The 26448-nt window shown below is 43.3% G+C and overlaps 1 protein-coding gene across 3 annotated transcripts in view; it reads left to right on the top strand.

Annotated features, from left to right (window-relative positions):
• URB2 (URB2 ribosome biogenesis homolog) overlaps nucleotides 1-25839 on the top strand; it is a 29807-nt gene extending 3968 nt beyond the window's left edge. For 2 of the 3 annotated variants that reach the window (XM_034765128.1, XM_034765129.1), the window contains exons 4-10: nucleotides 418-3814; nucleotides 5862-6022; nucleotides 7775-7885; nucleotides 8855-9097; nucleotides 9841-9931; nucleotides 11468-11607; nucleotides 16813-17512. In XM_034765128.1, coding sequence (XP_034621019.1) covers nucleotides 418-3814; nucleotides 5862-6022; nucleotides 7775-7885; nucleotides 8855-9097; nucleotides 9841-9931; nucleotides 11468-11607; nucleotides 16813-17010 — 4341 coding nt within the window. In that variant the 3' untranslated portion in view covers nucleotides 17011-17512. Of the gene's footprint in view, nucleotides 1-417; nucleotides 3815-5861; nucleotides 6023-7774; nucleotides 7886-8854; nucleotides 9098-9840; nucleotides 9932-11467; nucleotides 11608-16812; nucleotides 17513-21775; nucleotides 21782-25828 lie in introns of those variants that run through there. The other variant, XR_004645060.1, reaches the window with a different exon arrangement.
• Nucleotides 25840-26448: the final 609 nt, after the last annotated feature.

Raw genomic sequence — 26448 nt, forward strand, 5'->3', positions numbered from 1 at the left:
TGGGATGGGGAGGGCATCTTGCCTTTCTTTTCTCTGCAGCACTAAGTAAGTTTCTTCACTGTTAGAATGAGGTGGACTATCATGTATCATTGCTGCTGCTGCTGTTATTCCTATTACAGTAATCAATCAGGAATGGGGCCTCGTGTTTGCATAGCAACTGACACATGCAAAGACACGGTCCCTACCTTGAAGAATTTGCTGTCTGAATACGATCAATTGTCTATGCCTGGGGTCAGGAATGACCGCTGGTGGGTCTATGTTCTTCCCATCTTCTGTTACTAATAATTGTTTAAGTGCTGTTGATGTGTCCAGCATATAGAAGATTATGTTGTTTGTTCCCCAATGACTTTTGTTTCTGTGTGCAATTTGATAGTGATGGGGTGTTTTTTGTTTTGTTTTGTTTTTTTAAATCTTCAGGTCATAAATGAAAGGATATCAGAGTCCTGTGTTCAAAAATCCCACGGAAATGTTGGCACAGTGCTGAGTTGTTGCAGGGGCATCCTTTCCACTCCGCCTCTCTCCATCATTTATACAGCAAAATGTGAGCTGATGGTGAATCTCCTAAGCAAGCTCTCCTGGCTGGCCTGTCAATGGCTGACCTCCGAAGATGCTGTGACCTCCCAGTTGTTTGATGTCCTACAGCTGACCTTTGCTCAGTACCTCCTGATTCAGAGGCAACAGATCAACCCAAATCGTGTGTTTGGGCAAGTGACCAGCCACTTGTTTCAACCATGTCTGCTCCTGAGGCATTTGCTTATGGCCAGAGTGTGGACACCAGCTGATGATGGCCGTGTACGTCAGCATCTGAGCCGGGAAATCCGAAACCAAGTAGAGGCTGTGCTGCAGGCTGGGATTTTCCAGCCTGAGCTCTTGTCCTCTTACAGAGAGGAGCTCCTGACAGAAAGGGAACCACAAGAGAAAAAGAAAAGGGCTCTAAAAACTATTCTGATGCCTGTCAATACAGTGCTGTCCAAGCTCCGTGATGCTAGCTTTTGTGAACCAACGCTCCAGGTGATCATAGTAGCAAATTCAGTACCTCTGCTTTATAAGCTCTTTTTGGACTCTTACTGTAAGGCAGAAAACCACATGGTCTGTTTCCACATGTTCACCAGGCTTTTTGGCTGTCTAAGGATTTCTCACCTGCAGGAGATGCTCTCGCCAGTAGACTGGAGCACAGAACTGCTTGCTGTGGAACAGCTCCTGAACTTGGTGCACAGCAACGATATCTATAACGTTGCCGCTGACCGGATCCGGCACAAAGAGACCCAATTCCAGTTTTACCGCAAACTGGCAGAAATGTTGGTGAATCACTCACAGGCTTCCATCCCAGCTTGGTTTAGGTGTCTCAAGGCCTTGATTTCATTAAATCATTTAATTGTCGAGCCTGATCTGGATGACCTAGTGGCCTCAGCTTGGATTGATGCAGAGGTCTCTGAGCCACGTACAAAGAAGCCCCAGGAGACTCTCATAAATGCCATGTTTCAGACTTACACAAAGCTGCGACAGTTCCCTAAACTCTTTGAAGAGGTTCTGTCTGTGATCTGCCGTCCAGCTGCTGATGAGTTAAGGCTGCCGGTCTTGTCTGCTGGGCTGATGGAAAAACTTCGTGAATGCCTCCTCGAGCTGCCACCCAACCAGATTCTGGATATTTTGTTCCTCATACTGGAGAAGTGTCAGACTCTAATAATTCCTGATGTTAAAGATGACTCTGACATGGCACTGAAGCTGCTGTCTGTGAGCTCAGTACTGCACACTTTTCTGTTCAACATGAAGAGTTTGGATAATGTCACCCCATTACCTGTTGTCCTTTGCACTCAGAGTCTGTTGGACAAAATGCAGAGAGAGGTAATCCAGCCATTGCTGGACCTATTGAAGGATCACTGGGCAGAGGAAAATAAACCAGGGCTTTGGCTAGAGAAGGTCAGTGACTCTGCACTCCTCCTCGTCTACACGTGGGTGGAGCTTGACACTCTGCTCAGTATAAACTGCAGCAAATATGTGTCTCGGCTGGCTGGAGCAGCTGGTGGTGTTACTGACTGTGCTGCAGAGAGCTGGGACTTCTCAGCCCTTCTCCCTGGCGTGGATAGACAGTGTTGGAAGAGGGTAGTGAGACTCTCAAGTAATTTCTGCTCAGCTAGTAAATATTGCTTAGAACTGCTCATGCTTCAGAAAATAAAAAAGATCTTAATGCAAACCAGTTTTCAGACTGAGGCTGATCTTCACACTTTGCAGCATGCCGCAGCTTTCATCCTTCATTCTGGAAGATCAAGCATGAGCATGGAAGAGTCAGAACCTTGGAATGGCAACATTAGTGCAATAAATGCTCTCACCTACCCAGCTGCACACTGGTACCTTGTAGTCTCAAATCTAACAATCCTGGTTCCTCATCTTTCTCTGAAAGATGTAGAGTATGTGGCTGATGTGCTTCTGAAGATTTTATCATCAACTAAAGCTCCGGGAGTTTCTGCAGATCAGGATTCCTTCATCACAGCTGAAAAGGTTTCTAAAGCTTTGCTGCATAGTACTTTTCTTCCAGAAATTAAGGTGCTGCACTGTGCTTTTATAAGCCGCGTTATTCAGCAGTGCTCTAGTGTGCTGTGTTCTGCTACTCAGGGCGTCGCAGATCAGCCTATTCAACAGCTGTCTGCAGATAATATACCATGGCATGAGGAAGTCCTCTCATCTTGCAAAATGGTTGGCATGGTGGAAGCACAGGCAGAAAACAGTCAATCAAAGGATGAAGCCTTCATTTGCTGGACAACAATGGAAAAAATTGCTCAACATATATTGTTGTTAACAAGGGCCGGTTCCACCATTACTTTGGAAGAAGACCAGATAAAAAGCTTTCTGCATTTGCTAGAGATTATTTCTGCATTGAAACTTGACAGTCTTTTTCCTTTAGACCATACTCGTTGTTTTCTCTTGCTGCTATCCTTGGTAGCCAATACCAGAGCGAACGTCTCTTGCAGTAAGTTGCTATCACTGAAGTTTCTAATTACCTGCTTCCGCCTCCTAACATGCCTACAGACTGGCAGAAGTGTCAATTCCATCTTTAAAGTTTTTCATGCCAGTGATGCTCTTGAGGCTGTCGTGACCGCCCTGTTTGCAGCCAGCAAGTGCTTTGCTGATGTTTTGACCACTCCCGACTGGGCAGAATTTCTCCAGGTGATCCAAACCTTTTTGGAATGCTTTCTTCAGATGATAGTTGAAAAGAGGCAGAGCCTGAAACTCAATTTGGAAAAGTTCACTTTTTTCCTAGCGAGCTGCAAACCATATGCTGATGCAGACAGAGGCAAGCCCTGGAACACTGCAGTCAATCAGCTGCTCCTAGTGCCACTAACCACACTCTGCCATGTTCTGACTCTGTACCTCCAGCAGCAGCCAGAGAAGAAACAGCAACTGACAGAAATGCTGTCTGCTTTGTTGAAGCCAACTGTCCTCCAGACGGGAACAGCCATCCAGCTCTGCCTTAGAAACCTCACCAAAGACCAGCCTTTGCCTTTGGCATTCATCCCATCTGTCACAACCCTACTGAAAGCAGATCTGAGCTACATGTCCACAGGTGGCTTTATGAAAATGGAAGGCGAGCAAGAAAATCCTAAAGATCCAGGAAAATATCGGGAGTATTCCCACACTGAACTGTACCAAAAGTTTTACACTCAGATACTGAGAGAGCTGACCTCTGCAGGAGGCCATCTCCAGTTCCTTCACTCTGCCTTGCAGTTTTTAACTGTTTTCTGCTCAGTAACAGATCTGTATCCTGGAGAAGAGACTGCTCTCACTGTGTTTCATGCTGTAAAAAACCTACTTGCTGGTAAAGAGCTTTTTTTCTTTTCTTCAGCTCCTCTGTTGATTTTGGAATATGGGGTGGGTAAAAGCATCCAAGAAGTTATTAAGAAAGTCACTTAAGATATCCACTTATGCTAGCCCATCAGCAAATGAGTCCTATCTTTTTTTTTTTTTTTTTTTTAAGACAGGGAAGCTTTTAGAGGGAAACTGTTGTCATGACTGGGACACAATGTTGACCTATCTTGATAGTGGTCTCATCTGGAAGGTCTTTGTGGATGTCAGCCATATAGTTATTTTTTGTCTCCTTGTTTTCACAGAAATAATTACTCGTATGCCTAAGTGCTCTGTTTTTATTAAAAATATATATATTTTGCGAATGCTAATACATGTTTTGTGTGTGCACATGTATGTTTTGTGACACAAATCCATCAAGGTTTGAAAATTTAGCCCTAAGCCCTTTTAAAAATGATACTACAGTGTTCTATAAATGATGGCCCAAGGCACTGAGAGACACCCCTGTAAAAATATTATGATTAGGACCATTTCACAAAATGTGGTCAAACTTTTGGGGGCTGCTCTGAAGATGCATTTTTTGGTCTTATGTATCTGGTATAGCAGCTAGCACTGAAGGAGTTAATGGATCGGCTTAGTTAAATAACTCAGCACTTTTCATCTGAAGAGCTTAGAGGGCCTTACAGAGGTGATAAGTATCTCCATTTAAAGGTGAGGAAATTGAGGAACAGAAAGACTACTGGCCTGGTTTTCAGAGGTGCTGAGCACAATATACTCCAGGCAAAGTCCATGGTAGCTGTGGGTACTCAGCACCTCTCTGAAAGCCAGACCCTTTATCACCTGCACACAGTGAGTCAGTGACAGAATTGGGATTAGGGGAGTCTGGTCTTCTGACTGCCAGTGTGATCTAACAACTATGCTATGTTGCCTCATTTAAAATATAACCTAAACTGACATTGCACATGTGCAGTGTAGTACTATCAAAAAAACCTGGCAATGTTATTTTTGTCTTTGATGCCTGAAAGATTTGATTTAGTCTATCTTACTACTACAGTGATCTTACAAATTTATATTACTCCCTAGTTGTTAGGGATTAAGCGCATTTGTGATTCCCTAACAGAGTAATTGTAGTACAATTCTGTGTGGAGAAGCCTTTTTGTAAATCTGTTTGTGAGCCTGGCTGAAGCTCTTGCTAGTTGAGTTGCAAATAGATTTTTATATAGTGTCTATGTATAATCTTCCTTATAGTCTGTCTCTTGTAGGCTGTGTATCTCAATTCTTTCCAGTTACAGAATTCACCATAGGAGGCAGTATGATGTAACTGTTAAAACAGGACTGGGAGTCAGGATTATCAAATTCTGACCCTGGCTCTTCTGTTGACTCCCTCTTAACATCTTTGTACTGCACTCTACTCATGTACAAAGCTGGTATCATATTTATTTGGTGCAGAGGCATAATTAATAGTGATAAAATGCTTTGAGATTCTCTGATGAAATGTGCTGTAGAAGTGACAGGCTTTAAATAGATTAAAATTTTCTCCTCAGAAAATCTTGCTACAAATCCCAGGAGTTACTGCTACAATTGGGGTGTTTGTGGAGCAGATAAATATGCTTGCAAAGTAAACTAAAATCTAAACTAGTCATAAATAATATAATCTTTGACTTAATATGTAGGAGACCTGGACACTGCTTAACAGAGATCTAAGCTTTGTCAATTAATGTTCATGTGTTGTGTGGCTCTCCTCCCAACACCCTGATATTCTGCAGCTTGTGATCAGCTTGTTCCCCTAGCTTGTGAACAAACCTCATTATAGTGTTTTCACAGAGTGAAGGCATTTAATCAAGATAATGACTGCGGGATAAACAGTAGGATGGGAATGTTCTGAATGACACACTGCTGCTGTGGTAGGTGGGGGAAAGCAGTTCTGTGCGGGTGAACATTAAAAAGACTCACACAGAGAGAGAGCTCCTTTTCAAGGCTTGATTTTGAAAGGGTTTTTTTATGGCAATTCCCAATGTGGATAAGCAATTCAGACGTATTTGTGTCTCTTGACTATGCAGGCCCTGGCACCACAGTCCAGGTGATTCAAGATCTAGAAATGCAGCTGACAGAACTGATGACCCAGCTCGTGGAGAGCTGCACTACTGAGGAGTTCTGTGTCATAATGAGGCTGGTGCTCCAAGGACTTGAAGTTAGCAATATTTGGAAACAAAATCCTAAAGTAGGGAACTTTTGGCTTATTTCTTATAATTTATTTTCTTTAGTTTTCTCTCCATAGCTTGAAGAACTGCAATAGAACATGGATGGTATCTGATAAAATTGGCAGGAAGAAAGACTAAAACGACACGAGGAAGAAATAGAAGTTTGGCTTTAAATGTGTTTCTATGTTAAGCTGCACATTCATAGTAACTTACATGGCAATAAAACTGGTGCATAGATACTGTGATGAAGAGTGCCCTAGAAATACCTGAGATCGATAGAATCTGCTGTGAAGAAGAGAGAGACTTGCTACCTATGAAGAAAGCTTTCAGTAGGATCCCCAGACATTTAGCCCTCTAATTCCCAGTAACAGGAGTCTCACATCAGTGAGTTCCTGTAGACAATGCTGAAAGTCAACTCCTATGTGTTAATTCTAACCTTACAAACTGGCCAAATAAAAGCTTTAATTTTGTTGCCTATTGTGTTATCCAGTAGAGTCTTCAGACTCCGCACCCAGAAAAAATTGTCTTTAATTATGTAGGTGATTACCAGGAAACTGGTTCAGTCCATGAACTTCATTCATTCAAAACAAAGATTTGCCTAGTTCATTTAAAAGTTACATCTAGTGTGGTCTGTTCTTTGTAGTTGTAGGTGTAAATTGACACATACTAGTATATGTTTCTTGTACTGTGGGTGGTTCTTTGTTAATCACAGTTCTACTTAGCACTAACTGAGCACTTTTCATAGGCAAAGTGCTTTACAAACACAAACGTACTGATCATCACAAGACTGCTTTGAGGAGGAGGGTAAGTTAGTACAATTATTCCCATTTTTCAGATGGAGAAACTGTAGCAAGACCAGACAAAAGGTTTTATCACTATAAAAATTTCTCACTGTTGTTACCACCAAAGCTGTAGCATAGACAAGACACTTGCAGCCACTGGCATTTTAACCATTTTATTGTTCAAACCTACTCTGAACAGGGTCAGATGGCATGGTGCTTTTAAACACCAGCAGTTATGTGAAGCACTGATTATATTAGTGCTTCCACTATTCTATTCTATATAGGTTCCTATACAGTGCTCATTACTGTAGCATCTGAGCATCTTCCAGTAGTTCATTAAGTGACACGAGTAACCTCTATCACCAATGGAACTGAATTGGTAGTTGTAACATTGGGAAGAAATTTGGCAAACAAGCCTGGCATAGACCCCTCTTAGAAGGTTAAGTGACTTGGAACTCAGCCTTGCTAAAGCTCAGGAGTATCTACCTCCCAGACCTGCCCATTTGGAAAAGGCATCTGTGTCATCTCTGTAGATTAATGTCCATTTAAAAAAAGAAATCTAACCTAGTCTTTCTACACTGTTCGTGTAACGCTAATCGCTGTAGGATATAGGCATTGAAATCCACGTGTTTTTGGACTGCAAGGCAAAATACATTCACGTTCTATGTTTTCCTCTTAGTTCTTCTAAGCCAATATGTGATGACATGTTAGCTGGTAAAACATTATGCTGGTTATATGGCAGGCTCAAACTACGTTCACACTACCTCCCTCCATTATCTATAATGGCTGCTACACGAGTTGATCTGCTTTTATTTTATCATGTTTTAATGTCATGTTTTGCTTTTAAAATAGACATAGTACAGAATGCTAAGGTGATCATTGCTCAGCACAAATTCTGTTGAGCTGCTGATAATGTTTCCACTGAGAGGTGCCATATTTCAAGTGAGCGTATTTATCTTTTTGCAGTGATTGTTTATCCATTTTTTGCAGGAAGTATTGTCAGCTGTTACGCTAATCAAATTGCTGCTCAGCTGCCCATTAACTGGAGAGAAAGAGAAAGCTTTCTGGTTTACCAGCCCACAGATAATCACAGCTTTAGTTGTAAGTAACTCCCACAGTATAAGTTACCTATCACTTTTGTTTGACAGAACCTGTAGCTATTGTCTGAAATATACACAGAAATATATTCTAAAAAATTCTACATTTGACATCAATTTGACTAGGCTCCATTTACGCTGTTTGGCCCAAATTTCCCCAAGTATATCCCTGTATATTGGCATGGCACAAATGCTCATTCATTAACATCACCATTACTTTGGAGCTGCACTGCATTGTGTAGGGGTTGAGAGTGTCTCACTAGGCTACATGGAGAGGTTTAGAGAGTTGCCTCTCCCCAGGCCTGGGCAATGCTTGTTCTGATCCAGAGGAGGAGGAAAATGTTAGTTTGGCCTTACAGCAAAGCAAAAAGCCAACAAATAAAGAAGAGCCTATAAAAATGATTGAATAAGTGAAGGAAAATAATTAAATCAGATTCCTTACCTGTGTTGTGCTGCACCCAAATGTAGTGGTGTTGGTGCTTGCCATCATGATGTCTGACCCTCTGGGACCAGAGATTGTCTGGCAGTGGCTTGGGGTGGCTGGGAATCTACTGTCATGACATCTACAATGCCTGTGAGAGCATTTCTCCTGCCCTTTGTGGTAGGTGAATCAATGCTTGTGAAAGACAGAAATATCCACTGGAACAGTGTAAAAACATGAACAGGTGCAAATGGACCCTGTATACCATATTTTGTATGCATCTTCTCTATGGGATTGTGGGATAGATGCAACAATGCACAGGCCCTGCAGTGCTTTCAGGGAATGCTGTGTGTGGATATGTTGCATGGCATGCACCTAAAACAGATTGATTCGTATGGATGGGGCTTTATGCAGTTGCAGTTTGCGCCAGTGTACTCCTGTTGGTCCAAGTTGCAAAAGTACAGTTCTCTAGTGTGGAAGAAGGGGGTGTTTGGAGACAGCCAAATTCTTTGTTGTTGTTGTTGTTGTTGTTGTTTTCACTTTCACATGTAGATACAAACCAAAGAGGCTTGTCAGGACCAGTTGCTGATTCCCACCATTGTTGTTCCTATCCTGGAGACGGTAGCAGCCCTGCTAAGGCAAGGAGAAGAGATTCTCTCCAATCCCCATCATGTGACACTGGCATTCAGCATTCTTCTGACTGTCCCTCTGGATCATTTGAAGATGGAGGAGTATGGGAGCATCTTCCTGGGAATTCATGAAGTGCTGTTCTCCATACTGCAGTGTCACCCTAAGGTGAAGGGAGAAGGGCTGAAGGGTGGGGAAGGGCCGGTGATCAGAAATTTTAAGAAGCCAATCCCTGACCTGTGTCCAGTAGGTTGAAAACATGTAGAGGTTCTGAAATTATAACCGATATTTGGAAGCAGATTATCACAAAACCTCTAAAGTTAGATTAGGGCAAAGTTTTCAAAAGTGCCTAAGTTCCATATTAAAAAAATGATATATGCACTTAGCCTAAGTCTCTTTGTAGGTTAATAGGACTTAAGCACCTGGCTGTGTAAGTCACTTTTGAAAATTTTCCTTCTAGTGCCTATGTCAGCTGAAAGCTGATTTTTCCAAACTGTTTTCAGCTGAATAAGTGTGTTGGTCCTTAAATCTCTGGTCCCTTGGGCAAGCACTGGTTCTGTACAGATGGCAGTAAATGCCCCAGGCATTAGACTAGCATAACTTTCAACCTCTGCTTTGTGGATGTGGGGTTACTTTGAGATGATTATAATTATTTGTATTAACCATAGCACCTTCGAGCCCTAGTTGGGTATCAGGACCCCATTGTGCCAGCAGCGGTAGAAACTGAACAAAAAGACAGTTCTTTCCCTGTAGAGCTTACAGTCGATGTATCTTCCTTTAAAGCACATAAATCCACTCTTATTTTGGGCTGTTGAATGTCGTGCTGCTCTAATAAAGGAACCATCCTCAAAGCCTTTTTTCTGTACTGCATTAGGTATTATCTGATCCTCTTTCATTTGATGTTCTTGCAGGTGATGCTAAAAGCAGCGCCATCTTTCCTGAACAGCTTCAATAGGCTGGTTGTTTCTGTTATGCACGAGGGGCGACAGAAAGGAGACAGAGGTGCTGTGTCATCATTTTCATTAACATACCTGACTCTGATTGGGTGCAATGCACAGGACAGGGCAGGCTGTGTGTAATGTTAGAGGTTGAAACAAAGTCCCGGGGCCAGATCGTGGCTTTTGAGCCACTGGCCACATAGGCAGAAGTGAGGATGAGCCACATAGCAATCTGCACTCTGACGCTCTTTGAAAGGTTCTTTCCAGGCTTCATCCTGGGAGACTAGCATAGTGCTTCCATTCCGAACTGTGACCCTGGCTAACGCAACACAGACAAGGGCAAAGCTCCTTGTATTGTATTTCGGTTCTTCTCCCCCACCTTTGCATTCTCACTCAAACAGACACAGTAGCCCCATTGTATAAGGTCAGTGATGGTTTTAGGAAAAGCATGTTTTTTCTGGTGTGATGGCTCCAAATGCTGATGACTTACACTAGCGCACTTGGGAGAGGGCTTTATAGATGTGCTACTAAACGGAGCCCTGGGTTGCAGATGTTAGACATGCTCCAGACTTCATGTTCATCACTGTGTGTTAGATACAAAACCAGAATCTTGTAAATGTTTAAAGTGTTACTTGGGATTTACTTATCTGACTCCATTAATTCATGTGGCTAAAACCAAGTTCACTGCTTTGAAATTTACCCCACTTTGTGTGTGTGTTTTATAACCATGTATATGCAATAGGCAAGTGTACACTAAGATTTTCCAAAGGGGAGAGAGGAATGTTACATTGGTGCACCTATGGCGTAAAAGCCGAACTTATACATTTCAGTAATATCCACATTTTCCAAGGAGAAGAATCAGTGGAAAGCTATAGGTTCAGGAAATCCTGTGATTTAGATTCACTTGGTCTATCCCTGCAGAATTACTGTATTTTAATAATAAAAAACAAGACACATGCCTAGATTTCCCCCTACTTTCCTCACTAATTTCTATTAAGTTATCTCATTGCCTTCCAGTGAAGGATTGTTCCCTAAAATTCAAGTCCTCTGTCCCATCTAGTTTTTAATGTTTCCAGTGATGGTGCTTCTCTTCGGGGACTGTTCCATGTAATAGGTCTCATTATCAAGAAGCTGCTTCTTCATATAGTATTCTGTAAGTGGTACTTAAAAAAAATTCTGATGTTGTTGCTCTTTTTCCCGTTAACTGGGCAGAGGGCTGGAACATGGGAGGTACTTTACCCGCCCTTCTCTCTGCTTGAATTCATGCAACAAAAGTTGGCTGCATTCTAGTGTATGGTGGAGTTGAAACAGCCTTATGCCTTTATTTTTACAACATTGCCCTTAAAAGAGAGTCTATAAAATGGTGTTGTACAGGATTGTTCATTTCCATAAGGGCATAGTTTCTTTTAAACTAACAACTAGCCAGCCATGGTTTCATATTTTGGATTTGCCAAAAAATGCATGTTGGTAAATCCAAAGTATGAAACCATGGCTGGCTAGTTGTTGGTTTTATTTGACGTTTGTTTTTTGGGGTGTGTGTGTGTTGTATAGCAATTTTTTTAATCTCTAATTTTGAACCACAACTTGATTTCTGTTTTAGGGAGCACGGATGAATTTGGAGTTGTATTGAAATGTGCACACTTGGTAGAAAGGATGTATAGTCACATTGCTGCAAAAACAGAGGAGTTCACAGTGTTTTCTGTCTTCATAGTGGCCCAATACGTGATTGAACTGCAGAAGGTAATATACACTCATCCACCTTAAAGTCATTATAAGGTTCAGGTTGAGATTCACTTACTGTTTAAAAGACAACTATTTTAAATTTTCTAAAATCCACATGCTGACTTGGATGTCTTGAAATTTGCTGTACCTCCTAGGGATGCAGAGTAGGGCTCGTGGTCCAGATTTGTTGTCATTTGAGCAAAGGTTCCTGAGATGATATACCCCTTTAAAAAAAATTATTTTTACAAAATCACCTGGTTCTTCTGGTGTGGTGGTTTTTTGTGTGTTTTTTTGTTTGTTTGTTTGTTTGTTTGTTTTTGCTCTTGGGGCTCAAACCATGGTTCCAATTCTCCCCAACTTGATCTCAGCTGCTTGGAATTATCTCGGCTTGTACATGACACAACTGCCCCTTTGGGGAAGTGATATTGGAAAAAGTTAGAGGATAAAGTTTACTACTCCGGGCCAGGTTGAGCTTTCTGATGAACCAAAGAGAGAGTGATAGCCACATGGGCATGTGCAGCAAGACTAGGGCTCTGTTGTAGTCAGAGTTTGTAGGCAGCCTGTTCTCACAGATGGTGAGTGGTGAAAGGTGACATGCTGTGGTCATTAAACCTGAGGACACCCATGCACTGAGTTTGAGCCCTCCTTTGGCAGTTATCCGAGATTGTGTTTGCACATCTTATGTCTTGCTCTCTGCCTGCATTCTGTAGGTGTTTCTCTTGGGCGTTTTACCCTCAGACTAAAACATTGGTTTGAGAGCGATAATTTAGTGCTCTAAAATCTATAACCAGGCTCTAATCTTTAGAAGTACTGCCAAGAATTTGGCATTAATTAAACAGAGGAAAGAGTCTTGTAAGCAGTTTGGATGGTTACATCCTCCTCAAACATTTCCTGAACAATGGAACTGAGTGTGTACAAAGGAAAGCAAGTGTTAAGTCATTTGATCAAGGGGTTCCTGATCTGCAGCTTCTCCGCTCTCTGCTTTGCCAGCCTTCACCCTTTAGGACTGTGCACTACAGCTCCTGAGGGCCCAGCGCACTCCTAGATGACATCCATTATTAGTGGAAGGGATCAGCCAAACACTGTTTGAAAGTCCAGTTTGACTCGAGCTTTGACTAGTAACTGGGTTTCTAAAACAGTAGCTTTTCTATAATACTGCAGTGAACAAGGGATCATCCTCAAAAGAGACCTTTGTTCTCTGGGGGCTCAAAAGTGCAGACAGAGCAGAACCAGAAAGGGGGGAAACTGGGTACTTTCCCCTCCAGGGACATGCTTGGGGAGAAGGGAAATGGAGCCATCTGTGCCCTTCTCCCACCCCCTTCAAATTCCTCCATCCCTCTCAGTTCCTCCCGTGAGTCCCTCACAGACTCTGGGGTTCCCCTTCCTTCCACTCCTCCACAGTCAGAGGAAGGAATCCAGAGCTCCCCTCCTTCCCCATGTTGCCTCCAGCAGTGGGGAAGGGTACTGAAGCTCCCCTTCCCCCAACATACACCACACCACAAATGCAATGCTGGTAGGGGAAAAGGGGAAGTCAGGGCAGGAGAGGGCGGGGAGGAAGAGAGGGGTCCAAGCTGTGCAGTAGGGGAGACTTCAAATTTGCCTCCCCCTAACTTCCCTGCATCCATACCTCCCTTCAGAACTTGCCCCCACAGTGCTGAGACCGGGATGGGGAGCTGGGAATGAACATGTTCAGTGCCTGGCACGGGGTGAGATGCTGAGAACACACATGCTTAGTCTGTTGTATGCGCACACACCATGTCTGCACTATGGGGACTATAGCAGCATCACTACAGCGCTGTAGCTGTGCCGGTGTACCCCGTAATGTTCAACGTAGCCTACAGCGATGGGGGTGGGGTAGGGGTGAGGGAGGGGTCATGAAAGGCAAGTTGGTGGGGGGAGAGGGGTGTTAAAATTTTATTACAATCTCACTCTGTTGTTCCCTGTACGCCCTTAATCTTGAAGGTGAGGTATTCCTTGTCAGACAGACAGGCTTCTATCATTATTACTATTGATACTTTTTTTACCCTTGTAGTAAATTTAAAATCAAGCGTGTCACCAAAGAAGTTTGACTTAGAATAAATGGTCGCCAATCTGATCAGATTGAAAAACAATGCTCCACAAGGTGGTTGTTCACTTATTTCCCCATAAATAAAAGCCAGTTTATCATACAGACCTTTAAGAATATTGTTTACAATCTGCAACTCTGCCAGACCACAGGGAAGCTCCCGGTCAGGTATGACCACCAACCTCAGTAACGCTGCCGTCAAACATTTCCTTCACCCTTGTTTTGGGCTCTGTGTCCCTGGGTAACGAATCTTCAACTAGCAGTGCTTCCTTCAAGGGTGATTGCCCTCAAAGATAGAGAGGGGTTGACTTTTCATCTATTGGCCCCCTCATCCAACACCAAATCATATGGAAGGTCATTCCCCACTTCTACTGAAAGCAAATATTCTTGCTCTTGCATAGTCAAAAAGACATCTACAATGGAGTAGTGCCTTACAGCCAGACTTAATTTCTGAATTACTAATTTGTTCCAGGTTAGCCAATTTGGATTTCATTGAACACTGCCTGTGTCCATCAAAACCTGCAAAATCCTCTTGTAATTAATTTGTGCTAGTGATCGGGTTTTACATGTCTCCCTGTCCTAGGTTAAAACCTCAACTGGGCCTTTTTCCTTTCTGTGCAGGACACACAGCTGCTCCATATCCTGCCTACTTACCCTAATTACTGATGTCCTGGTTATTGAATTTGCCCCAGCTAAGGCTCTAGAGAGTACTAGTGCTAAGGGCTGCCTCGCAGCAAAATCTTTCCAAGGGCTGCATTGTGTACTAGCTTCTCTGGGCCTGATCCATTGATATTCAGGTACCTTTCTGCACTCGCCCAGCCCAGCGGGTTTGTCTTGCTGTCCTTGGCTGCTGTTCAAATATCCAAATCCTATCAGCCATCTGGAGCAACTGCTGTAGGATCAAAAATCTCCACAGTTGTTGTCTGGCTTAATCTGTACAGATTGCTGGGTGCCTCGCTGGGCTGCATCTCACGTGAGCAGAACTTCAGGCTGTCTCTAGACTGACATCATACTTGCAAAGTACTGCTGCATTTTAACACTATGATAATCTTTGAGTATCAGCTACTGAGAATGCCACCTGTGCTGCCCGAATCTTCAGTTGGCTGAACAGACTATTTTGTTCTTAGCTACCCACATAATTCGGCCACCCTTTCAAGTAATGTTCAGTATGATCAGTTTCCTCAAGCTCCTGCAGCCAGAGCCCTTCCCAGCAATAAGTTGGATATGGGTGAAGGACAGGCGTTACTGGAAGTAGTGCCATAGGGAACTCTTGAGACTATTGCTAAAGGGTGCGGTGTAACCATATGTCTAACTAGTTTGTTTATTATGATAAATAAATGCACAAATTTTGGTTTGGGGAGTCATATGTTAATTGAATAATTGAGCATAAGGAGGAGAGTTAATGAATTGGTGGGACACTTACTGAATTGGTGACAGTTTGTTTGTTGTTTTTTTTAAATAGGATCAATTTCAAAGGGAGAAGGGGCTGGGCCTATACATGCTATAGAAAGCACTTGTGACCTCTGTTCTTTCAGAGCAGCCTAAGAGAGGAGAAACCCCTTTTCAAGGTAGATTTTTACAAAGGCTGCACACAGTTTTACTCTTTCAATCATAAAGGACAGTTTCCCCTGATGAAAAATTTAGTTTATCAATATTTATCACAACAAATGTAGACCCTTAATTATTCTGAAATAAACCTAGAAAACGCTGTCGTTAGCCCTGGGTACATCTGCAGCCTCTTCCATATGTTTGATCTCACCTTTCACGTGTTCTCTGAGCTGTAGCATAATTCAGCAAAGGTGAAATAACTCTTCACGCACTTAGCCATCCCCCATCAAGAGCTCTGTAATGCAAATTGGTCTTGCTAACTATATAGACCATTAAAGGTTTATAGGTCGAATTAACTGCCAGCCCACAGTGGCAGCTGTTTAAATCTCATAAGGTTTTTAGACAGTGATTAGTGGGAACTGCATTGTAAAGTAAAGACAATCAAGAGGGTTTGGGGCCAAATTCAGATGTGGTGTAACTCCACTGCAGATGCATCTGCTTACACCAGGTATGAACTTGACCCAACTTCTCCATTATAGTGGCATTTCATACTGTTCCTTCTATTACTTTTATTACTTGCCTCAGGAAGAGAGGAAAATTCTGAGTTTTAATGAGAGCCTCTCATGCAGTTTTCATTATACTTGCAGTGCAGAAGCGCAGGTCTAGAGGCACCAAGTTATTTTTGGTATTCAGCAGAGATAAGACCTGTTTCTGTGGCAAGAACAGCATGATCAGCTTCAGAGGCCACCTGAACCTAAGGCAGTAAAATGTTCAGTGAGTGGGTTATAATCACAGGATGTGTTCCAGTTTGCCTAGAGCCCCAAAACACTCCAAAGTCAGCCTTGATGAGCTTTGTTATGGGGATTATGGCAGTTTTGGGAAGACAGCGTGTCTAGTGATCAGCAAGGGACTGAGTTAGCAGTTTTAGGTTGTATTCCCAGCTCCGCCATTAGCTTGCTGTATGACTTTAGGCAAGTCTTTTAATTTCTCTGTGCCTGGGGTTAAAATGGGTCAAGTAAACCCACACCTCAGAGGGTGTTCTTTAAGACTTCGGTAATTAATGCTTGTAAAGCAAATTGAAATTCTTGGATAAAAGTTGCTAGATAAATGCATTTATTAAAGTGGAAGAGGCAAAACAAACTCTACATTTTAGATGTAGGCTCACAGAAGGACTTGTCCCGAACTGAGATTTCAGTCTGTAGCTAATATGTTGGCTATTGTGCCATCTCCTGAATATGAAAGAGGTATAGTAAAAAGCTGCTGAAAAATCTATTCCAGGATAGGTATCTTAGAATATTTTACTGTAGATTTTTTTTTTTTTTTTGGTTGGGATGATTTCAAGTTCTCCCAAGTATAACAGTCTTTATCTGAATACTCAGCACCAGTGCAAATCTCAATATACAGGATTATACATTACTGCTGTGTTTTCAATCAGGTTTACAAAATCGGGGCGCTAATTTATTATCTAATATTTTACACCGTGTTTAACAGACCATTCTAGATGGGCGGATACCTTGGATTGTAACTTGCCACTACTTTTATTTCCAGTCACTTGACGTATACTAACTATGGAAAGTAAAAAGTTTCATGGGATTTTGTTCATCTCCTAGGTGACCTTACATCCAGCTGTAAAGAAACATCTAACTGAGGGAATGTATCACATCCTAGACCTTTGCATTGAACGAGACATCAAGTTCCTAAATGCATCGCTACAGATGGGCGTAAGAGAGGTCTTTAAGGAATTGTACAATGATTATACCCACTACCACAAAACTAAAAAACATGGGGAGAAAAAGTACACTGCGTGATGTATCCTTCCTAACATTTGCATAATCAGTAAGGACTTGATCTTGTGTGGAGCTCTGATTGAGTTCAGGATGATCAACACATTACAGGATCATGCCCTCAGTTGTTTTGTTAAAAGTGAAATATGGAATATGTCCCTGTATAACTGGCCTCTACATCTGTGGTAGGAAAAAGACACATGCTTAAGCTTTCGGCCCTGCTACAATTGTGCAGAGCCCCATTTAAATCTCTCTCTGCAGTCTGTATATGTGCTATTTGTTGCAGGATCTGGGGCCTTATGTAGTTTTCCTGTGCAAGCAAAGAATGTACTGAGTGAAAACCTTCAGTGATTATGCAACTCCCCTGCTGTCACTTACAATGGGGAGCAGCACTAAATAATGGTAGTGCCCCCGCACCATACTTTTTTTTTTTACATTCATGCCAAATATTTATTTGTGTGCAACTGTAAAATATTCAGTCAGCTGTTACAAAATTGTGTAAATACAGATTTTTAGAAAACCTGAAGTGGTGTTTGTATCTGTCTGGCCAGTAAGGTTTTTTTTCTACTGTGTCTTATAAAGTATTGTCATAAACACTGGCCTGCTAGAAGGCGTTATCAAATATCTCCTTTCCATCAAAACCAAAACAATTTTTTGATTTGTTGCTGCCCTCCTGTGACTGTTTCATGAAATCACACATACCTCATTTGCACAAATATATAACCAAAGTAAATCATTCTGCCTGAATACTCTTTGGTATCTTTACAAGTAATACCTACGCTTTCCATAAGTAAGAGAGATTAGAGGGGGAAAAAGCTTTCGCTTTTATTTTGTTGACTTTATGTATAGTCAGTTTCAGTCTTCCCCACATCATTAACCATTTATTTGTATTACAGTAATGCCCAGAGGTCCCTTGTGCTAAGCACTGGACAAACATAGTGAGACAGTCCTTGCCACAAAATGCTTATCTAATAGGCAAAGGGTGGGGAAGGGAAACAGGCCTAGACAGATGAAGTGACTTGCCAAAGGTCACACAGCAAGTCAGTGCTGAGATGAGCCAGAACCCAAGTCACCTGTCTTTGAGTTCAGTGTCCTCTCCAGTGGGCAATTCTGCACCCCAGCTTAGGCCCCTGCTCCTGCAAACTGCTCCAGGCAGGCAGACAGTGGAACCCCATTAACTCCAGTACCTGCATGAAGCAGTTTGCAGAAGTGGAGGCATAGTTAGTAAATTCCCCCTTTCGTTTGTGTGGAGCTTTCATGCAGTAACAGGGAAGAGAAAAGAATATCTAAGAGTACAGGAAACTTGGATTTACAAAACCCCCAAAATTGGCAGGGGAATTCAGACTTGTGTTTCTGAAACAACCTTTAACTCATATCTTCAGCCTCATTATGTAGAGCAGAGGTTCTCAAACTGGGGGTGAGACCCATCAGGGGGTTGCAAGGTTATTTCGTGGGAGGTTGCAAGCTGACACACACACACACACACACCCTGCTTCACCTCCAGCATTTATAATAATGTTAAATATTTTTAAAAAGTGTTTAATTTATAAAGGGGGAGGGGGTCACGCTCAAGGGTCACTACTACAGAAGTTTGAGAACCACTGCTATAGATGTTATCCCTTTAAGCAAAGCTGAAAATGATAGTGACTAAAACTTGTGAATAAAAAAAATCTGACCATTGTTAAAAACCATCTGATCTGAACAGTTCTGGGACACCTTTGCCCAAAATAAGTGTTCCAATTTATTTTTATTTGCTAATGGAAGAAGAAAAATATTACATCTTAAATCCTTAAGGGGGTGGTGGGAATGGCTAGAATTTGGCTTACCATGATATTTTAAATCAAGTAGAAAAGTCACATGACCTCTTGGACAGCCATAGTTGAAAAGATAGTACTGTCCACTACTGCTCCCTGAGATTCCAGGATTGTTAGTGCTGTGCACCAAGTGCTTGGGCCTTTCCCAGTATGAGCTCTGCCTTTAAGAGGTGGGGAGTGTTAGGGCTCAGGCGCACCTGTGCCAGACTTAGCTTACCTCCCCAGCTGGAGCAGATGAGTGACAAAGGATGAGCAGGCCTGCTGGAGGGAAAATAAGAACAGCCTGTGGCCCAGTAAAGTAGGGTAGCAAACAGAGGGACTCCCTGGGAATCAGTAATCCAGTATGAACTGGAGGGCTGTGAGCATTGGCAGAGTCCCTGGAAAGAAGGGTGAGGTTTCTGACTCGGGGGATGTGGGGGTGAACCAGTACAGTGAGCTCCTTGGCCCCCAACAGGGTAGCAGTTCTGACTTGCATGTGGAGGGTAAAGTATGAATTACAACTAAACCTAAGTGAAATTTTTCACACTAAACTTTTTTCCCACTGAAAAATGCAGACTTGGATTGACTGAAACATTGGGTGAATGTGTTGATTTTGGCAAATTTCTGTCAATAATAAAACTTTGGAAATGTCAAAATGGTTCATTTCATCATTCATGCAACAAAACATCTTGATTTTTCAGGTTTTATTCCCAAGGAGATTTAGGCAGCAAGAAGGGACTTGAACCCTGGTTTTCCTTCTAGTCATCTGGCTATAGGGTATGCTGGGGAGGGTCTCTAAGCCCTGGTCTACACTACAGAATTACTTCTGTATCATTGTCACTCACAGATGTGAATAATCCACACCACTGAGCAATGTAGTTCTACTGACTTAAGTGGTGGTGTAGACAGCACTATGCGAGTGGGAGATCTACTCCTCCCAACTTAACTACCACCTCTCACAGAAGTGGATTAATGAAGCCGACAGGAGCAGCTCTTTCTTGTCAGCTTAGAGCATCTTCATTAAAGCGCTACAGTGGCAGACCTGTGCCGATGCAGCATTTCAAGTGTAGACCTGCCTTCAGTCTTTACAATTGTTCCACTTTCTGTAAAATATTTGAATAGTCACTGGACCAGAGCAGGGATTTGAAGTTGGGTCTTCTATAGCCCAGGTGAATGCACTTACCACTGGGTAACTACTACCTACCACCTTCTCCTCTGCTGTTGTGAATCTAGCCCTTCGTTTCCTTCGCTTTTTATTAAAAAAAACAAAACAAAATGTTTTGCTGGACCTGAAACTATTTTTTTCTTCCTCTGATTTGCTGAAATGTTTGACCTAGAAATAAGAAATTGTTTTTTTCACTCCGCTCTAGTCAAAACTGCCACTGGCAAAGCTGTGCTGCCACAAGCACGTTACAGTCCCCCTGAACATAAATAGTGGAGTGGATAACATCTTTTGCAAGATGACTGGCAGAGAGAAACTAAACGGGGGGAAGCGAGAAATGATCCAGCAGTAACAATTAACCTTGAATTACTATTCAGCTTGGGAAGCGTCAAATTGATCCTATGCAAGAGTTCTCACTGAGGACTAATGGGAACAACCAGTTTGGCCTTTTTATAATAGCAGTTTTTGAATGGTGAAAAGATTTCAGACTTGCTACCTGGCTGGCACATACCCCAAAAGGCCTCCTCAGTCTTCAGACAAAGCATGAGGACTGTAAGACAAAGAGGAGGATTTATCGGTTTGTTTTGAGAAGGTAAGGTTAAAAATAAAGACGAAAGTCTCTGCTTTAAGCCTTCACTGTGAGGACAATATTCTAACTTGATAATCTTAGATTTTTGCCCAAGAATTTTCTTAGGTTCTTTAGCTAGAATAAATTATTAAGGTGCTGGTGTAGCCAATCTTGGTGAAGAAAGTTGAATTTCTCCTGTTAAAGAAATTCACATTTGGATGCAGTGCAGTCTTTCATCACAGGATGGAGCCATCCTGCAAAGTCACAAAGGCAATCTATGAAGTCTTGGTTTTTTCTTTATATGCTAGAGTATTCCAATTGGAGAGCTTATCACTGGAAGGGAAAGAGTTTGTAGGAAGCAGAATCTTGTAATTAAGGAACAGGATTGAGGCTGTGTTTATATTGGGGCTTTTAGTCACTTGGTGTATAGCTATACCAATGCAATGCAAACTTCTAGTACTGACTTTTGCAATGCTGTACCTTAGCCTGGTTACTGGTGTAGTGCATCTACATGTGGGGTTTGCATTGCTGCTACATCAGTGGCTTAAAACCCCTGTATAAATAAGGCCCAAGTGTCAAGAGTTCCAGGTTGTGCTCCTGACTCTGCCACAGACTTGTTTGGTGACCGTTGTTTGTTGTTCCTATTACAGAAGCACATAAAGGCGCCAACCAAAATAGTGGCTCTATTGTGCTAGGAATTGTGCAAACATGTACTGTAGTAAGAGAGATTCCTTGCCCCCAAAGAACTTACAAGCTACATGGGCAAAGGCTGGGGGGAAAAAGGATGCAACATATAAGCAGTCATGGTGGGCAAACATGTTAGGGTTTTTTTTAAGCAACTGTCATCTGTAAAATGGAGATAACAGTACTTTCCCAGCTACCTCCCGGAATCATTAATCAATGTTTATAAAGTGGTTAGAGATCCTTACAAAGATGACACTATACAATTGTCTAGTATTATTTTGCCTGTTCACAAAGATATTTTTTCTTAGTGGCAAAGAGAAGACAATGCACTAATCATTTAGATCCCTGAATATCAAATTGGTACAATAGCTTCAAACTCATGTATGGGGACTACAGATGCCAGAGAAAATAAAGGGCTCCTTCAGAGCTTTCCTTATGAGTTAAAGTACTATACTATAAAGAAAGGGACATTTTAATAGATAGACTCTTGCATCATTCTTACTGAACCATTAAATGGCTAATGTGGTGTACTGGCTGTACTGGGCCTGTTTAATCTTTGAATATTATTCATTTCACTTGTAGGAGAAAGTTTGACTCAAGCAATGCAATAAATGCCCTAGTACTTGATATATATTTCGTTCAGAGTGAGAACTGCACATGTGTGTTTTCAGAAACCTTGAAAAGTTTACTTTTTCCCCTTATATTTTATATTAGAAATTAAGATCTCCCTATTTTTCAAAAAAATTCTGTGGATTACTGAAGAACTAAAGGACTAAAGAATTATTACAAAATTTCTGCCAGGGCTGGTGTTCCCCATTGTGCATAGAGGGAATCTCTCTCAAACCAGCACAACCTTTCAACATGGAAGAAATTCTTGTAACTGTGCCCAGTGTAGTAGATCTGGGTTAGACACACCAAGCAATTGAAACCTAGTTAACTGTAAAAGGGGAATTAATTTGTATTCAGATTGTTTAAAGGTTTTTAAAAACCCTGAAGTTTTAAACACATGAGAAACTCTGCAGGACAGTACATCTTTAATTTTAACAAAGAGAATCCTGCCTCTTAATCAAAGACGGAGAAAGCTCGCAGTCCATGAGAGTCCTTCAAAGAATTCTTCAGGAAAACCCAAGAACAACATACTAGATCAGGGTGGCCAACCTGAGCCTGAGAAGGAGCCAGAATTCACTAATGTACATTGCCAAAGAGCCACAGTAATATGTCAGCAGCCCCTCATCAGCTCTCTTTCCTTCCCTGCCCCCAGTGCCTCCCACCCACCAGCAGCCCTGCCAATCAGCGCCTCCCCCTCCCTCCTGATCAGCTGTTTCATGGCATACAGGAGGCTCTGGGGGAGAAAGGGGAGGAATAAGGGCACAGCAGGCTCAGGGAAGGGCACGGGAGAGGGTGGAGTGGGGGCAGAGCCAGGGATTGAGCAGTGAGTACCCCCCAGCACATTGGAAAGTTGGTGCCTATAGCTCCAGCCCCAGAGTCAGTGCCTATACAAGGAGCCGCATACCCCGTATGAGATATTCCTTATACATGTAAGATTAATAAAACAAAACACCCTCAACACCTTATCCCCTGCTTCCTCAAAAAGGACTCCATTCTTTCTGTATACTTTTAAGGATAATTAATACATCAGGGAGGTAAACACCAGGGAGAGGAAGAACTATTTAATTTATAGGACAGCACTGGCACAAGAACAAATGGGTATAAACTGGCTATGAATAAATTTAGGCTAGAAATTAGAAAAAGGTTTCTAACCATTAGAGTAGGGAGGTTTTGGAACAGCCCTGGGGGCAAACAACCTGACTGGTTTTAAGAAGGAGTGTGATACATTTATAAACAGGATTATATGATGGGGTTGTCTGCAATAGCAGGAGACTGGACTCCAGGATTCAGGAAGTCCCTTCCAGTACTATGTTCTTAACAAATAAGGAAACAAAACAGAAGGGATAGTGTAATAATAGGTACAGAACTGTTACAACCTCTTCACTAGTGGTTTCCTGGTCCCTACTAATTCCCTGCTTCAGGGTTGCCCTTGTATAGGAAGTTTTCCCCTAGCATGCCTTTCTGGAGCTGGCCTTTTAAATTTGGCAGAGATAAACTGCTACAACCCTAAAATAGCCAGTTTTGCAACTGACAATTGGAATTTGTTTGATTTCTCTCTGTGATTTCTCCCCTTCCCATACATACTAACCTTTTTTCATTGGGGAAAGACTTCAGTGCTCTCTCACCCTCGGATGGAATATCTTTCAAGGAGGAGGGCACAAGTCCTGTGCCATCTTGTCCCAGCATAGCAGTCTTTGGTTGTGAGGAGGGGCTGAAAGTGCATCAGGGGAGACAGGAGTCTTTCCCTTGGTCCACTGATGGAGAGGTGAGAGCTAGGGGAGAAAAAGGAAGAGTGAGAAGAAGTGGGGCACAAACCAGGACATAACCAGAACTACTACATTCAGCAGTACTATTTTTTCCTCAGGATCCAGTCCCCTTTCTTATTTGTTCCAGCTGCCTTTAAAAACAAACAAACAAACAAACAAAAAAAACCAAACAAACACACCACCTCAGAGCTACAACCTTCACTCATGTATAGTGCCACTGACTTCAATAGGTCTGCTGAAGTGAGTGAAGGCTAATTGCCTGAGTAAGAGTTCTCAGGATTAGGCCTCTAGCTCACAGAGATATTAGTAGATCCCGCCATGACATTCACATACACATAACTTTGTAACAAGATTTAGCCCTGGTTGCATTGCAACATGCCAGTGCAGCATTGTGCGTGAGACCGGAGCACGGCATCCTAACTCTGAGTTTATCCCAACAACAAGAAGGACCAGATTTTTGAAAAGTGCTCAGCAGCTCAATGGAAGAACAAGGGAAGCAGCCGAGCGCTGACTGCTGAGCAATTCTGAAAATCTCTCTGGTGATTTTCCTTCTTTGAGTGCTGGTGCCTGTGTGTATTCCACTGGGGGTACATGTGTGTGCCATGCACCCAGAACTGGAAAATTCTTGAAAGCCGCATCTGTCGGGCCACATGTTTGCCTTCGCTCTCCTCATGCCTCCAACCAAGGAGATAAAGGGCAGTATACTGCAGCGCTGACTCACCACCGCTGCACCTCCTGCTGGCTTGCTCTGGGAATTAGCTCATTCAGCTATGGAGTGCCCTCTGCAGGTGGTGTCCTGCCCATTATCTGCTCAGTTGTGTTGTCTCCACCACCAGGACACGTGTCACTCTCTTGTCCTCTTCAGGACACTGCCCTTCAGCAGTGCCCACTACTCCATTCTCCCCCCTTCCAGGGGTATATCAGCAGTCCTAGTCCACACCTGCCTTCATTGCCACCTGCCACCCCAAAGTCTAGTCCCTTACCTCCAGGACAAGGTGCAGTCCATGGGCCACCCTCCCTTCTGGCAAGGTGCGGTGCAAGAGGGGAGGAGGAGGACCCAGGCCCGCCCACTACTCTGGGCCCCAGCCCAGGGACCCTTGAGCGGCAGCCACTTGCTGCCTTCCTGCACTCCCCATCACTGCCTGCCTTCCCTAGGCCACTTCCCCGTAGTCCTAGCACCTACTCAGCCCTTGTTTCAAGGCCTGCAGTCTGGCAGGGTCAACCAGAGCTCCCACTACCCTGCCCAGCACTGCTGTGTCCAGGGTGCCACTCCTTCTACCAGGAGCCAATCCTCCTCCCTTGCTGGTCAGGGGAGACTGAGCTCACCTCTGTGCTGCAGCCTTTATATAGAGCTCAGCCTGGCCCTGATTGGCTGCCCACAGGCACTTTCTGATTGGCTGCCCATCTGCGCAACCTCTCTGGCCTACTTTATCCCATTTTCTCCTGGAGTGGAGCAGCCATCCCACTACAGGCAGAGTGGACTGACAGCCGCTCCAGTTCCTTCCTACAACTACATGGCCTGGGTCAGAACCTCCACTGTCTGAAGCTTCGTCTTCCTTTCTTCTTCAATCTGTAAATACATAGGTATATATTTTTTTGTAAATAGTTCAAGAATTTTATCCAATAGTTCTTACCTAAGTTTGGTAGTTAGTTAGACTCCCCATCCTGGGGAATTTCATACTCCCTGCCCCCTCCACTCTTTGCCTTGTTATGGGTACTGGACTATGCCCAGAACCCCGGGTTTCAAAATCTGTGCTTCTTGTCCATACTCCTTCTCAGTCAGCGACAAATATGAATGCTGCCCGTGCTGCCTCGGGGAAGCTCATGTTGTGGCCAGGTGCAGTATCTGCTGCTCGTTCCCCAGTCGTACCCGTGAAGGGCAGGATCTTCTTCTTAAGAAGCACCTAATGGAGACAACCATGAGGCTACAGTCAGACCCAGGCCAGGAGACCCCACTCCCTACATTGGCCTGACTCAGCAAGGACTGCACCTGCTGCTGTGAGATCCAACTTAGGAGCAAGGGAATTTATCCCTCATTGGGGTCTTGTTGGGAGGGCAGGGAGTGTTCTCATAAATGCTCTAAATCTGCTTCAGAGAAGTCCGATACAGCCCTGCCTAAGTCGAGAAGCCTTCCTGCTCAGCCCATGTCGACTTAGAATGTCCTAAATCACAGGGTCATGACAAGAAAGCCCACAAATCCAGGACAGCATCAGTACCAGACTGCGCTCTGGTGGCAGCAGTGCCTCCGGTACCAGCTAAGCCTCAGCTTTGGGAACTGACTGCACCAACAAAACGAAACCATCGGGAGCCTCAACCACCGACGATACTGGCTCTGCCTTGCCTGACAGTGGCACAAACTGTAACTGCTCCAGCTCTGACAGGACCCCTCATACTCCATGAAGAATAGAGTCTTATGCTCCACCCCAGGACATTTTTGCTCTCCTGGATCCTCAATCTCCATCTCCATCAGGTCCTTCCCTCTTCAGGGAGATCCTGACTCCACCAGGATGAAATTTATGGGTGGAGTCTGATTCCTATTCCAGCATCCAGACATGGTTTCCCTCCAGCAGAACTGTTGGTACTGCCAATGGATCCAGAATCAGCGTTTTCTTTCTTGGAGCCTCTGAACTACTGAGGAACCAATGTCTCCTCCTCTGGGGCATTCCTTCCTGGACAGGGGATCTGGGACAGTCTGGAACCAATCTCTGCCTGAGCACCTGCCTTGGAACGGTTGGCATCCCAAGCCATGGGGACCTCCACAATCACCCTTTGACCATAGTGGGGACTGTAGGACCTATACCACCCTGCACAGACAACATGATCCACTAGGGAGTCAGTCCACCCTTTCCTCTGTGAGAGGACAGGCAGAGCTTCCTCCTG

The sequence above is a fragment of the Trachemys scripta genome, chromosome 3 (assembly GCF_013100865.1).
Source record: "Trachemys scripta elegans isolate TJP31775 chromosome 3, CAS_Tse_1.0, whole genome shotgun sequence".
Lineage (NCBI taxonomy): Eukaryota > Metazoa > Chordata > Testudines > Emydidae > Trachemys > Trachemys scripta.